Here is a 16,122-nt window from a genome sequence, read left to right as displayed (position 1 = left end):
GTACAACTCAATTGAAAAACAAACTGAAATATTTTAGGTAGAGGGAAGAAAAAATATAAAAATAAAGAAATATGGTTTTGCATAAGTGTGCACACCCTTAAACTAATACTTTGTTGAAGCACCTTTTCATTTTATTACAGCCCTCAGTCTTTTTGGGTATGAGTCTATTAACATGGCACATTTTGACTTGGCAAGATTTGCCCACTCTTCTTTGCAAAAACACTACAAATCTTGTAGATGCGAGGGCATCTCCTGTGCACAACCATCTTCAGATCACCCCACAGATTTTCAATTGGATTCAGGTCTGGGCTCTGGCTGGGCCATTCCAAAACTTTAATCCTCTTCTAGTGAAGCCATTACTTTGTTGATTTAAATGTATGTTTTGGGTTGTTGTCATGCTGAAAGATGAAGTTCCTCTTCATGTTCAGCTTTCTAGCAGAAGCCTGAAGGTTTTGTGCCAATATTGACTGGTATTTGGAACTGTTCATAATTCCCTCTAGCTTAACTAAGGCCCCAGTTCCAGCTGAAGAAAAACAGCCCCAAAGCATGATGCTGCCACCACCATGCTTCACTGTGGGTATGGTGCTCTTTTGGTAATGTGCAGTGTTGTTTTTGCACCAAACATATCTTTTGGAATTATGGCCAAAAAGTTCAACCTTAGTTTCATCAGACCTTAACACCTTTTCTCACATGCTTTTGGGAGACTTCAGATGTGTTTTTGCAAAATGTAGCCTGGTTTGGATGTTTTTCTTCGTAAGAAAAGTCTTTTGTCTTGCCACTCTACCCCATAGCCCAGACATATGAAGAATACGGGAGATTGTTGTCACATGTACCACACAGCCAGTACTTGCCAGATATTCCTGCAGCTCCTTTAATGTTGCTGTAGGCCTCTTGGTAGCCTCCCAGACCAGTTTTCTTCTTGTCTGTTCATCTATTTTGGAGGGATGTCCAGTTCTTGTTGTGCCATATTTTCTCCACTTGATGATGACTGTCTTCACTGTGTTCCATGGCATATCTAATGCCTTGGAAATTCTTTTGTACCCTTCTCCTGACTGATACCTTTTAACAATGAGATCCCTCTGATGCTTTGAAAGCTCTCTGTGGACCATGGCTTTTGCTGTGGTCTGAACTTTATTTGGGGTTAATCAGAGGCACTTTAAATGATGGTAGGTGTATGCTAACTCCTATTTAACATGATTTTGAATGTGATTGCTTATTTCTGAACACAGCTACATCCCCAGTTATAAGAGGGTGTGCACACTTATGCAACCACATTATTATTTATTTTATTTTTTTCTTCCCTCCACCTAAAAGATTTCAGTTTGTTTTTCAATTGAGTGGCACAGTTTATAGGTTACATTAAAGGCGGAAAAAGTTCTAAAATGATTTATCTTTGTCTATTATTTTTACAGCACAGAAACCTGACATTTTAACAGGGGTGTGTAGACTTTTTATATCCACTGTATATGGATTTATGGTCCACGGTTAGAGATACAAATACCCATTTCTCAACCAGTGGTCATAATAAATCCAGCGAGAAAGCAATATGATATTGTACTGGGCAAATTTATTTTATGTGCTTTTTGATTATGGGTGTTTTATAATAAATGTACTACATATTTTAAATTTGGGATAGAGATGGTGAGTGCCTGTTTTTTTCTTTTTCTTTTTCTTTTATAAATATTTCTGTACACATTGTGACAGGGTGATTCACCAAAAAACAGAGCACCTCTAACGTAGTTTAAAAAAAGAGGGTGAACCACTATAGACCTTTGTTACATTTTATATGGTACTGATGTTTAAACATGAATTGATTCACATACATCTGTTTACAGATATTTTAGCCTCGGTGGAAAAACCTGCTCCTTGTAGCACTACAGGTCAAGGTCGTCAGTGCACAATCAATGGAACGGTGTGCAGGGGGTGGTGGCCAGGTCCCAACAATGGTATTACTCATTTTGACAACTTTGGTTTTGCTATGCTGACTGTATACCAGTGTATAACTATGGAGGGCTGGACAGAAGTACTTTACTGGGTAAGTTTTGCACCATGGTTTTTGCTTTAGTATCTTGTATAAATATATGCACAATGATTTATTATTGAATTTATTTGCATATGGTATGAACTAAATATTAATGAACCTTTTGAAATTTGGTCCGTTTCAGGTTCCCCAAATTTTCAAAACGTTTGGTTCTGACTAGAGATGAGTGAATTTTTTAAAAAAATTATTCGCCCATTTCGCCGAATTTTTCCAAAAAAATTTGCTTCGATCCGAATTTATTTGCGGCGAATTGCATTAAAAAATGGCTATTTCTGGGCTGCAGAGAACCTTTATAGGGGTGTAGAACACTGTGTCTTGCAGTAACACGCATAGGGAGTCTGCTGTGGTAGTGAAACAATACTGAGTCAGTATGACAAGCACATGACAGGTGTCGCTCTTAGAATCACTTCATACATTCATTTGGGCAGTCACGGGGCCAAAACTGTATTGATATGTAGAGAGAATCTAAATCGCACATCCTCATTCCTATGCTTCTGATATGACAACTGTTTTAAATTTTCAGCATTTCTTTGGATAAAACATGGCTATACAGCACTATTATCAATAATTTGCTGTGCACTATAAAGAGGCATTAGTATACAGTTTGATCAAAGAGCATAGGCCCACTTACCGCGACAAGGTTGCCTCTTGTTTAAGTGGGAACCTACTCTAACCATGGCGCGGCACCGTTCGGCGACCACCGCGCCTCCACACCGCTCCAGCAGGCAATGAGATCCAGCAGCCGCACAGCGGCCCCACTGTACAGTGAGGCCACCTGGGCCCCGGGTCCCATCACTCCACCAGCACGGCACAGAAGCAGCGACGGCTGCCGTCCACGGGGCCAAAACTGACCAAATAACTCAAGTATCAACTCAGCCTTACAGGTAGATGTTAGCGTCAAGAAGAAGCATTCTCCTTTTACACCGCCGTCAGCTGATTCCACATAGATGTCTACAGAACCTGTTCTATTAAACGCATATAAAAGTAGAGCCCTCCCGGACAGAGTGGAGAGAGTGTCAGCAGTAAGTTTGTGTTGTCGTCACTGATTATTTTGCCCTTCCTCTGATCCGTTAGAACAATAACCCCCAAAAAACTAATCCTGTCTGTGGAGCATCTGCCTTCACTTGATCAACATTTGGTCAGTAATCCATCAGTATTGCTAAAGCCAAAAAAAAACAGGAGTGGATCTAAAACAGAGATGACACGTGAACTTAAATATTTGCATGTCTTCTGTGTTTTCTACCCACTCCTGCTTTTGGCTATCAATTCATAAGCCAATTCTGATGGGACCATACAGGCCTTAAAGCTGCTACACAGACAGGATTGGTTGTGCATCAAATTTTTCCTTCCTTCTGACAGATCAGAAGAAGGGTCAAATAAATCATAATGTCAGCCAGGCCGAAAGCCAAAATAGTGAACCAGTCATGAAGTGGGGAAGGGTGTTAACAGCATGAGAAGTCCACAGAGTGGACCTATGACATAGTGGTTAGGTGGAAGCAGCATGAGGAGACCACAGAGTGGCACAATGACCGAGTCTGGAGTTGGCAGCAGTAAGAGGAGGCCACCAAGTGGCATAATGACCGAGTCTGGAATTGGCAGCAGTATGAGTAGGCCACCGAGTGGCACAATGACTGAGTCTGGAGGTGGCAGCAGCATGATTAGGCCACAGCGTGGCACAATGACCGAGTCTGGAGATTGCAGCAGCAGCATCAGGAGGAGGGCAAAGAGTGGCACAGTGATCGAGTCTGGAGGTGGCAGCAGCATAAGTAGGCCACAGAGTTGCACAATGACCGAGTCTGGAGGTGGCAGCAGCATGAGTAGGACACAGAATGGAGATGGCAGCAGCATCAGCAGCAGCATTATAAGGAGACCACAGAGCGGCACAATGACATAGTCTTAAGGAGGCAGCAGAATCAGGAGGCCACAGAGTGGCACAATGACAGAGTGTGGAGGTGGCATCAGCATGAGGAAGCCACAGAATGGCACAATGACAGAGTGTCGATTGACCAAGATACTTCTGGGGGAACCTGCCTGGCATGAACAGGCCTCTAGTAGCTACAGACAATGACAAGACAAAGCGTCAAGATAGCTTTGAGCCCGGAAGAGTCGCGAAGTTCATCAAGATACGTCACTATAGATTTTACCGCAGAGCTGAAAGCTGAATAAATTTTGTTTTCGACCGAAATACTTCAATAAAGATTTTACCGCATATAACCACAGCGCTGACCACTGAATTTATTTAGTTTTTGAACCAACATGCTTCAATATAGATGTTTCCACATATTACTACAGTGCTGAACTCTGATTAAAATTAGTTTTTCCACCGAAATACATCACAAAAGATTTTACCGCCTATAACTGCAGTGCTGAATGATGAAAATTTGTCACAAAAGATTTTACAGCATATAATGGAGCACGGAGATGGAGAGGGTCTTCGGATTTCCTCCTCACTATACGGACGTCTCAGAAATAAACCGCTGCTCCCAACAGCAGCTCCTGGGAAGGTCATGGAGCATCCCGGTCATCGGCATCTATTTGCTCCGCTGAAGGATGATTTTGAAAGTGTGTAGAAGCCACACGGGGCCCCCACGCTGCAGATTTATCATGGAGACATCATGGAGATTTTACTGCATATAACTACAGTGCTGAACGCTGAATAAAATTTGTTTTTTGACCGCAATACGTCAATAAAGATTTCACCACATATAACTGCAGCACTGAACGCTGATTACAATTTGTTTTTCCACCGAAATACATCACAAAAGATTTTACCACATATAACTGCAGTGCTGAATGCTGAAAACAATTAGTTTTTCCACCGAAAAACATCAGTAAAGATTTTACTGCATATAAGTACAGCGCAGAACGCTGAATAAGATTTGTTTTTCCACCAAAATACATCACAAAAGATTTTACCACATATAACCGCCGCACTGACTGACTGCTACCGCCGCTACTTCCGTGAACCCCTGCACCACTGCTTCCCAGGTAGCTAGGCTGCTGCGAAGCAGGTGCTCTACCCCGGGCACGTTTGGCTCCCGACCTCTGCTGCCACCCTGCTGACTCCCAGCAATGCTTTCAACACATATAACCGCCGAAGTGAACTGAGAATATATTTTTCTTTTTGTACTAAAATAGGCCACTAAACACTTTCAAGACATATAACTGCCGCCAACGTTAACTGAGTATGTATTTTTCTTTTAGTACTAAAAATAGGCCACTAAACGCTTTCAACACATATAACCGCCACCAACGTGAACTGAGAATATATTTTTATTTTTGTACTGAAATGCAAAATAACACATATAACCGACTCTACTGGCTCCTGACCTCCCACTGCTGACTCCCAGCCATGCTTTCAACACATATGACTGCCGACGTGAACTGAGAATATATTTTTCTTTTTGTTCTGAAATAGGCCAGTAAATGCTTTCAGCAGAATATGCACCAGTGAAGTGCGTATATATTTTTTTCTTTCTGTACTGAAATAGGCCACTAAACCTTTTTTGACACACGTAACTGCACCAGTGAAGTGCGTATATATATTTTTCTTTCTATAATTAAAAGGGCGACTGAATGCTTTTGCCACAAATAAGTGCATCAGTGAAGTGCATATATATTTTTCTTTTTTTACTGTAATACGCTCCTATACACTTTCAACAGAAATAACTGCAGAAGTAAACTGAGAATATATTTTTCTTGTTGGACTGAAATAGTTCACTATACGCTTTCACCAGAATTAACTGCAGAAACGCATTGAGAATATATTTTTCTTGTAGTACTGAAATACGCCCCTATACGCTTTAACCAGAAATAACTGCAACAGTGCAGTGCGTATATATATATATATATATATTATATTATTATTATTATTATTTTTTTATTATTTTTTTTTTTTACTGTAATACGCCCCTATACGCTTTAAACATAAATAACTGCAACCGTGCAGTGTGTATATATTTTTCTTGTTGTACTGAAATATGCCCCAATACACTTTTAACAGAAATAACTGCAGAAGTGAACTGAGAATATATTTTTCTTGTTGTACTGAACTACACCCCTATACGCTTTCACCAGAAATAACTGAAGAAGTGAAATGCGTATATATTTACTTGTCATACTGAATAAGATACTATGATATATGTCAGGGATATAAAAGAAAGTTGTGGATATATAAAACACTTCAAAAAGAGTTAGTCGTTAATCTAATTATATTGTGCAATCAGTAAAACATGGTACAAGCATCTATGCAAAAATATAAATGATTTATTATACAATAACTTAAAATACAATCAAAACTTAATCAATATAAAACTCAATGGTATGCAATTATACACAGTTATATGCAGTGCCCAAAATTTGCCACTAGATGGCTCTAACACAAATACCGGCTTTCCTTATTACCTCTCAAACATAAAATGTAATACAACCATCTCGACCACAATTACTGCTTAAACTGCTAAGTCGCAGGCAGAGTGGTACAGAAGAACTGCAGTATAAAAGGAAGGCAATACCCTTAGAAGAGTAGTCATGAAATACAATCATCAATAATGTGCAAAACCAAAAAACTGTCATGTTAACTAAAACCCAATCACAGCAGGTCTCAACTAGCATATAAGTAACATATAAAACCAGATTCAAAGCATAGATGGCAAGGCGGATTACTGTATACTGTACATAAAATGTATGGAGGTTACACCATGCCGGACAATATAACCTCTGTGCCATGCTGTACAATAAACAGTATAACCCCTACACAGTGTAGAGGTATACTGTATATTGTGGGGCACAGTGTAGGCTATATGTGTATAACATAAACATACTCCACATGAAAACTTACAATTACTTGGCTTGGCCCTTGGGGATCTCGGACACCACTTCAACACTTTGGCTGGGGGGCTCGGTGGAGCTGATGTTGTGCTTTATCCTAATGAGAAAGATTTCATAATAATAATTTGGAGAAAGGGCAGAGGGATAGCAGAGCAGGGAGAGGCTGGGCTGCTACTAGGGGGTCATTCCATGGGGGAGTAATAAAGCCCACCATAATGCCCCCCCAGTAGAAATAATTCTCCTTATAATGTGCAAAACATACCCCCTTGTAATGCCCCCAGTTGAGCTAATGTTCCCATAATGTGCCAATATAAAATACCCCTTCTCAGTGCCCCCGTAGATGACCCCATAGTGCTCCTCTCCCCCCTTCCCCATAGTACCCACCATAATGTGTCCCAGTATAAAATGCCCCTATACAGAGCCCCCCATATAAAATACTCCTTCTTTTTAGCCTCCGTAGATGCCCCTATAGTGCCACCCAATAATGTGCCAGTAATAAGTGCCCCAATAGATGCCCCCAATCATGTGCCAGTAAGATGTGCCCCATAGATGCCACCTAATCATGTGCCAGTAATATGGGCCCCCATAGATGCCCCCCAATCATGTGCCAGTAATAAGAGCCCCCATAGATGCCCCCCAATCATGTGCCAGTAATAAGAGCGCCCCCACCATGTGCCAGTAGCCACAGTGCCCCCCCTATCATTTGCCAGCAGCCCCCTTATGTGCCAGTCTCCCCCCTATCATGTGCCAGTCTCCCCCCTATCATGTGCCAGTCTCCCCCCTATCATGTGCCAGTCGCCCCCCTTATGTTCCAGTAGTCCCCCTTATGTTCCAGTAGTCCCCCTTATGTGCCAGTAGTCCCCCTTATGTGCCAGTAGTCCCCCTTATGTGCCAGTAGCCCCCCATATGTGCCAGTAGCCCCCCATATGTGCCAGTAGCCCCCCAATCATGTGACAGTAGCCCCCCTTATGTGCCAGTAGCCCCCCTTATGTGCCAGTAGTCCCCCTTATGTCTGTGCCAGCAGCCCCCCTTATGTGCCAGCAGGCCCCCTTATGTGGCAGTATTGTAATTTGTACATATATATAAAAAAATAAAAATTAATTATACTTGCCTCCTCCAGCGATGCGATGCAGGCCTCTTCCGGCCTGTGTCCCTCGCTGGCTCAGGCGGCGTGATGACGTCATTGCGCCGCCTGCACCTCTCCCTCCCCTGCCACAGCACAGACATTTTTATCACCATCCTGAGGACAGCGATAAAGATGACTATGGAGATGAGTGAGCACTTCCACAATGGAAGCGCAGCGCTCATCTCCTGCTGTGCGCTGCCGGCGCCCCCCTTCTGACAGCGCCCCGGGCGGCCACCCGGCCTGCCCGGTCTAAGAAACAGCCCTGCTTAATAGTGATTAGGGTAGATACAAACCCTTGCTCTGCTCAAACTATGACCAATCTCGGATATTAGGTAGTATTGCGACATAACTTATAAATTATCAGGCCTGATATTGACTATGGAATATTCCAGAGAATTTCTCCGATATCAATATTAGATCTCTTATTCATTAATATGCATCTTTACTGAATAGTGATAATATTGATGTAGCACTTTTAACATTATACATCTGCACTAAAGCGGGGAGTTACTAAATATCAGGCCAATTAATTCAATCAATACTACACATAATAAAGTTATACGTTACCCCAGAATGCAGATAATATGCAGAGTCTAAAGGTAGTCAGCTCTAAAGTCCGTTCTGATATTTGGGACTTTTCTCCTGGGGTCTCTCCTTTCTTTCTTCCTTTTACCTTTCTTGTGTGTGGTTTATTATCAAAAACTTAGCAGTTAGCCACACCTTACCAACTTGGAGTTTTCCAATGATTGTCGGTTAGGCGTGTACATGTGATGATGACTGTGAAGTCACTGTATTACCCAGAATGCATTTCTGCTGTTGGTGTAATGTTATTTATACCTAGGTGGCACTATTGCATAAGCTATTAGCATCATTACCAGTAAGGGTTAAATGTCCAGATCTGACTTCATCTTGCATTCCATACACATAACATATGGAATCCCAAATCAGAGCTACAGGGATTAACTTTGACACATGTACCAATTAAAGCATAGACATTAAGGTACCAGTTTAGACATTTCCCAAACTATCAAATTTATGGTATTGATAAAAATATAATAGACATTGTACTCGTACAGACATGTGTGTCTCCCCTGTCACTTCAATGGGTGATTGATTGTTAGTTAAATTAACACCTCCTTCCCTGAACGGAGACTCATTAACAAAGTCTATACTTAAAATTCTTCTCATAATATTTTAGGAGTGCATGCGTTTCTAGTGGGAAATATATAAGATAATAGATGCATTGACGTCCTTCATAATATTTAACAATATACAGATGTAGTAGAGTTAACACATGCTTTATGAGATGTGTTATCTAAACTAAATGCGTTAAGCAAGCACCTTCACTTGCTTTTCAATGGCTTTTGTTTCAAGATAACACGATGAGTTAAGAAATTTGAGTTAAGAGTTTGAGTGTTATCCCTGCTACATCTGTAAAACAATACATATGTCCTATTAATTATACTAAAAAAACTACGGTTCAGAATCATTATATGTGTATACAGACATCACACATTTTCTGCTTCACCAATAGGCATAAACTGTAGGGGTAACCGCATACCCATACTTTCACGCAGTGCCGCCCGACTATTCGTAACCAACCAATATCTTTATTTCAGTCATAAATCTATATGGAGACAAGAATGACTCTTCTTAAACTGGTACATCTATAGAGAAGAAACCTTATAAATACATACAAAAATTGTGAATATACAGTCCTGATCAAAAGTTTAAGACCACTTGAAAAATAGCAAAAAATCATATTTTACATTGTTGGATTTTAACAAGGTTCCAAGTAGAGCTTCAACGTGCAACAAGAAGAAATGAGAGTGAGACAAAACATTTTTTGAGCATTCAATTAATTGAAAATAAAGATTGAACTGAAGCAGGCTGTTTTTCAGCTGATCCAAATTTTAGGACCACATGCCTTTTTAAAAGGCCAAATCTGTGCAAAGATGTGGATTCATTGTCATTTTCTGTCAGGTAGTCACACGTTGTGTGTCACCGCCAGCTCTGTGAGAAGATCTGGCAGACGTTCTTCTCTACCTGTTGTATGATGTTCTTTGTTTTGGTTTCACTTTCTATCTCCTTTCCTTTCCTTCTCACAGCTGTCACCTATTTGCACTGATTGTCTCCCTTTATATTCCCTCCCATACTGCCTCACTTTGCGGTTTATACTTCTTCCTGGATTGTCTTCACTGCTGGAGGCTGCTTCTCCTGATTCCTCAGATAAGTCTGTTTCCTTTATTTGTGTTTTCTTGCTGGCTTGATTGTAGGGGACCCTGACTCCGTCCGTATTAAGTGCAGGGAGTCGGTGGTCGTGTCCCCTCACTATTGTAGGGTTTTCAGGTGTCACATAGTATAAGGTACGAGGGCATGCAATCTTCTACCATAAAGATCTTTGCATGGGCATAGCAGTCAGTAACGTTGGAAACCATCAGGACCATCAAGGTTACATTTTTTCTCATCAGAGAATAAAACTTTCTTTCACCTTTGAATGTCCCATGTTTAGTGCTCTCTTGCAAAGTCCAAACGAGCAGTTCTGTGGCGTTCAAGGAGACGAGGTCTTTAAAGACGTTTTTAAGAAGTGGCTTCTTTGCTGCCCTTCTTGACACCAGGCCATCTTCTAAAAGTCTTCGCCTCACTGTGTGTGCAGATGCGCTCACACCTGCCTGCTGCCATTCCTGAGCAAGCTTTGCACTGGTGGCACTCCGATCCCGCAGCTGAATCCTCTTTAGGAGACAATCCTGGCGCTTGCTGGACTTTTTTGGGCGCCCTGAAGCCTTCTTAACAAGAATTGAACCTCTTTCCTTGAAGTTCTTGATGATCCTATAAATTGTTGATTGAGGTGCAATCTTAGTAGCCACAATATCCCTGCCTGTGAAGCCATTTTTATGCAACGCAATGATGGCTGCACGCGTTTCTTTGCAGGTCACCATGGTTAACAATGGAAGAACAATGATTTCAAGCATCACCCTCCTTTTAACATGTCAAGTCTGCCATTTTAACCCAATCAGCCTGACATAATGATCTCCAGCCTTGTGCTCGTCAACATTCTCACCTGAGTTAACAAGACGATTACTGAAATGATCTCAGCAGGTCCTTTAATGACAGCAATGAAATGCAGTGGAAAGTTTTTTTTGGGATTAAGTTATTTTTTATGGCAAAGAAGGACTATGCAATTCATCTGATCACTCTTCATAACATTCTGGAGTATATGCAAATTGCTATTATAAAAACTTAAGCAGCAACTTTTCCAATTTCTAATATTTATGTAATTCTCAAAACTTTTGGCCACGACTGCACATTTGTATATTTTACACTCACAAACTCCTCTATACTATTAAAAAATATATATATAATGACCTATTAGGGCCACACGGAATTATACAATACCTACATAAACATAGTGTATAGCCAGGTTATAAACTACAAACAACCATCTTATTAGCAAAAAGATCTCTTTATTAAATACACATATGTAAAAACAGATACAATGGAGTCCCACCATTCAGTGGGACAGGAGACAATAAAAGAGGGACAGCTGGGATGGGACTAGGTGATAATAAGTATAAAGTGTAAGCACATCAAAAACATCTTCCAACTAGTCACATATAAGTTGCATAATAAAATACTTGATCCAAAAGAGGAAAGAAGGAAGAAAAAAAGTTAATGGATCTCCACTACAGACTACACATAAAATGTAGAAGCCTGTCTATCATTGTAAGATCACACACAGAGCCGGTGCAAGGATTTTTGCACACACAAGCGAAGCTACATTTTGGCGCCCCCCCCCCCCACAACTTGGTGGGGGTGATGTAAAAAGGAGGGCGTGATGTGACATGGAGGGGGATGAGAAATGTGACATGGAGAGGGTTGAAATGTGACATGGAGGGGGTTGAGAAATGTGACATGGAGGGGGTTGAGAAATGTGACATGGAGGGGGTTGAGAAATGTGACATGGAGGGGGTTGAGAAATGTGACATGGAGGGGGTTGAGAAATGTCACATGGAGAGGGTTGAGAAATGTCACATGGAGGGGGAGAAATGTCACATGGAGGGGGAGAAATGTTTCATAGGGGGGTGATGTGACATGGAGGGGGAGAAATGTGACATTTCTCCCCCTCCATGTCACATTTCTGCCCCTCCATGTCACATTTCTCCCCCTCCATGTCACATTTCTCCCCCTCCATGTCACATCACCCCCTGCTTTTTACATCACCCCCTTTGTGTCACAGTTCTCCCCCCATGTCACATTTCTTCCCCCCATGTCACATTTCAACCCCCTCCATGTCACATTTCAACCCCCTCCATGTCACATTTCTCCCCCTCATGTCACATTTCCCCCTCTATTAATGTTGTGTAAAAATAAACATTATGCTCCTCACCTGGGCCTGTTCCCGTCTGCAGCAGCTCCCCTTCTCCTCTGTGTGGTCCTGGTAACTTCTCTCTGTGCTCCTGACAAGACTTTGAGGACCTTTTCCACTCAGCCAATCAGTGGCTGCAGCTGTGTCATGTGTCAGACCAGTGATTGGCTCAGCAGGAAATCACTACCCTGACACGTGACACAGCTGCGGCCACTGATTGGCAGAGTGGGAAAGGTCCTCAAACAACTTGTCAGGACTCGGGAGCCCAGAGAGAAGATATAAGGAGCACCATACAGAGGAGAACAGCCGCAGGAGGCCGGCGGCATGCAAGTGATTAATGAAAAATAAAAAAAGTTTCATTTTTCCGCCCCCCCTTCTCAGCGCCCTAAGACAGCCGCTTGGTCTGCCTTATTATAGCACCGAGCCTGATCACACATAGTAGTGTGATATTGTATATCCAATCTATAGCAATGAGATCACAAATAGTAATGTGGAGTAGAGCCAAAAAAGCAAAGGGAAGGCTTTCCAGTTCACAAAGTATAATCAAATCTCCCATACCAGTGTCCCTCACCTATCCAACGCGTTTCGCCCAATGGCTTCGTCATAGATTTTAATTACCGGAGACAATTGGTCTCCCTAGAAGACAATTGGTCTCCCTTTTTTTATGAACTTTTTTATGGCATAAAATGTAGCTATAGTAGGTCATGAATTGAAGAGGACCTTATATTCTTCCTTAGTAATCAGATTTCTGTCTACTGCACTTTTGACACTAGCCTTCAGCTCCAGAGTAAATTTTTCAGTTGGATTCTCACTTAGAAGTCGATAGAACATGTGAGATCACAACATCAGGGCAATAATTCGTGTCTAAGATTCTGCGGAATTAGCAAAATTAGAACCGCCCGAGATAAAGATTACAAGAGGAAGAGATGAGGTGGATCTATCGCCTCAACAGCTTATCACCATATGGACCTAATGAAGGCTTTACATACTCATCTTTCCCATGACACCAACTCTTAAAGTATTAAATAGAGATAAAAATACATAATAGGAAGAAACCTTAATTTATGAGATTATGTTCTTTTAAAATGAAGAGGCGAGAACACTCAAACGTTTTAAGTTCAGCAAAATTTATTGTGCAATCTTATTTTACAAATGTACAGTCCTGAATATTATAAAAAAAGACAACTATTCAATTGCATCCAGTGCCTTGAAGCAAGATCTATAATTCTTAATAAATGTTTATGGAATTGCAAAAATTATTAGTAATATAAAAAAAAAAAAAAATGCACATGTAAAAATCAGAACCAAGTAAATGGATGGTTGCCTACAACAAATTAAAAAGATAATAAACATACCATATTTTTCGCCCTATAAGACGCACCAGCCCATAAGACGCACCTAGGTTTTAGAGGAGGACAATGCCATTTATGAGCCCCTATTAGCCTCCATGCCAGTTATGATCCCCAGTGCCATTTATGACCCCCCATGCCATTTATGAGCCCCCAGTGCCAGGCTCCTCACCTTCAGCGCGCTCTGTCTTCTTCCTGCTGTCGGCTGTGCTGTGATCCGGCGCGCACAGCGTTAGGTCACAGCTCGCCCTCACACTGTGCGCAGCCTTCACAGCCGACAGCTGAGGACCAGGAAGCGGTGAGTACAGAGCCTTCACCGCTTCCCGGTCCTCCGGTACTAATAAGCACTTCCAAAATGGAAGCACTTCATTAGTATTCGTCCATAAGACGCAGTGTCATTCCCCCCCCCCCCCCCCCTTTTGGGGGGGAAAATTGCGTCTTATGGGGCGAAAAATACAGTATATGAAATAGAAGGTGTCTGCAGAGTTTTTTGTCAAGATCAGGAATGAATAATTGATATACAGTTCAATGCTTTATACTTACCGAGCTGACAAAAAGGAGTTAGTTTGGACATTATCCCTAAAAAAGAAAAAGAAAGAACACATAGAATAATCTTTATAAAATCATGGATGACCAATTACAATAATAATCAAAAAATATTTTTAATTTGATTAATTCTGAAAATTTGTTCTAACTAAATAATAATAATCATTTTAGAAATCCCCCCCCCCCTCCCCCGGTATCTCATAAGTAATAAATCTATAAATTATTGCCTGCATTATATCTACAGGATATGATCTGTGTATCTGTGCATATTTGTTACAGATTGTATTCCGTGTGGCAATTAATTGCCCACAACATTGAAGAAGGAATTGATACATAATGGCAGATTTATTGACTAAACCTGTGGACTAATAAGTATTGCTAACAATAAATAATATACATTGTAATAATATCAAATACCACAAGCAGCAGAAGTGCAGTAAGTTTTTCCACATTAAATTCTCCATAGAGGGGAAGTAGATAGGTGCAGTAGATTGAATGCGGTAAGAAAAGAGTCTAAGTTCTCATGCATGTGCCAGATACGGGTATACAGTAGAAGGAGACCAGATGCTGGCAAGGAGCGGAGGAGATGAGTGGACGTCACCAGAGAGGTTTGGAGGAGGCATATCTGTGTCATCCTATGAGAAGCTAAATCTTTTCCCTACATGACCTAAATGGATAAGCTAACAGACTATTGGCTGTAAATACGGTATGACATCACCATACTAGGCTTTATGAGGGGCTGTCCTCGCCGGCCTCACATACGTACTGCCTGTTTCCCCCGCCGGAGTTTACCAGCGAAACATGTCGGAGGGCAGCGTTAGTTAGGCATTTTAGTTAAACAGAGGGAGCACAGTTAGGCGAATATAAGAATCTAAATAGAAGGGAATCCTCTGAGACAAGGAGCGCTTGTATGGGCGTGGAAACACTAGTGCAATAAAGAGAGACCCAGTCCTGCTGCTGAGTTATTAAGCAGCAGACATATGAGGATATATCAATACCGAGATTCTGTGTCTCCCACTGAGTTTTTTTATTTTTATAATCACCTCATTAAATAATGTATATAATTCTAAAAACTAAAATAAAAGTTACGTCTTATATTACCGTATTTTTCGCCCTATAAGATGCACCTAGGTTTTAGAGGGGGGAAACAAGAAAAAAATATTTTTCATTATACCCCAGGTCAGACCACCAATCAGACCCCCAATGTTAATCAGACCTCAGCTAACAGCTCCAATAATATCCCCAATGTTAATAAGACCTCAGATCAGACCCCCAATCAGACCTCAGCTCAGACCCTAATATGAATGACCCCCAATCAGTCCTCAGATAAGAGCCCCATGCCTTTCATCAGCCCCCAGTAGCCTCATAGCCCCAGTAGCCTATCAGCCCCCAGTAGCCTCATATCAGACCCCTAGCCTCATAGCAGCCTCCAGTAGCCTCATAGCAGCCCCCATTAGCCTCATAGCAGCCCCCAGTAGCCATATAGCAGCCCATAGCAGCCCCCAGTAGCCTTATAGCAGCCCCCAGTAGCCTTATAGCAGCCCCAGTAGCCAAATAGCAGCCCCCAGGAGCCTTATATCAGCCCCCATTAGCCTCTCATCAGCCCCCAGTAGCTTTTCATCAGCCCCCAGTGCCTCTCACCAGCCCCCAGAAGTGTCAATCAGCCTCATAAATATAAAATAAGAAAACCCACTTACATCTCCTGCTCCTGGATGCCACCGCTCCTCTCCCCCAGCACGATCTGCATCCTCCTGCTGTCAGCTGTGCTGTGAAGGCTGCACACAGCATGACGTCACAGAGCGCCTCACGCTGTGCGAAGCCCTGCAAAGCCGACAGCCGAGGACCAGGAAGCGGTGAGTACAAA

The 16,122-nt window shown here is 41.8% G+C and overlaps 1 protein-coding gene across 1 annotated transcript in view; it reads left to right on the top strand.

The window, feature by feature from the left end:
• Positions 1-16,122, top strand: part of CACNA1S (calcium voltage-gated channel subunit alpha1 S) — a 1,092,054-nt gene that overhangs the window by 185,957 nt on the left and 889,975 nt on the right. Inside the window, 1 exon segment of the mRNA XM_040424151.1 lies at positions 1,836-2,035. Within this exon segment, the coding sequence (XP_040280085.1) occupies positions 1,836-2,035 (200 nt within the window).

Source organism: Bufo bufo, chromosome 3, assembly GCF_905171765.1.
Source record: "Bufo bufo chromosome 3, aBufBuf1.1, whole genome shotgun sequence".
Lineage (NCBI taxonomy): Eukaryota > Metazoa > Chordata > Amphibia > Anura > Bufonidae > Bufo > Bufo bufo.
The sequence above is the reverse complement of the archived record's forward strand: the minus strand, read 5'-3'. Positions and strand labels throughout refer to the sequence as shown.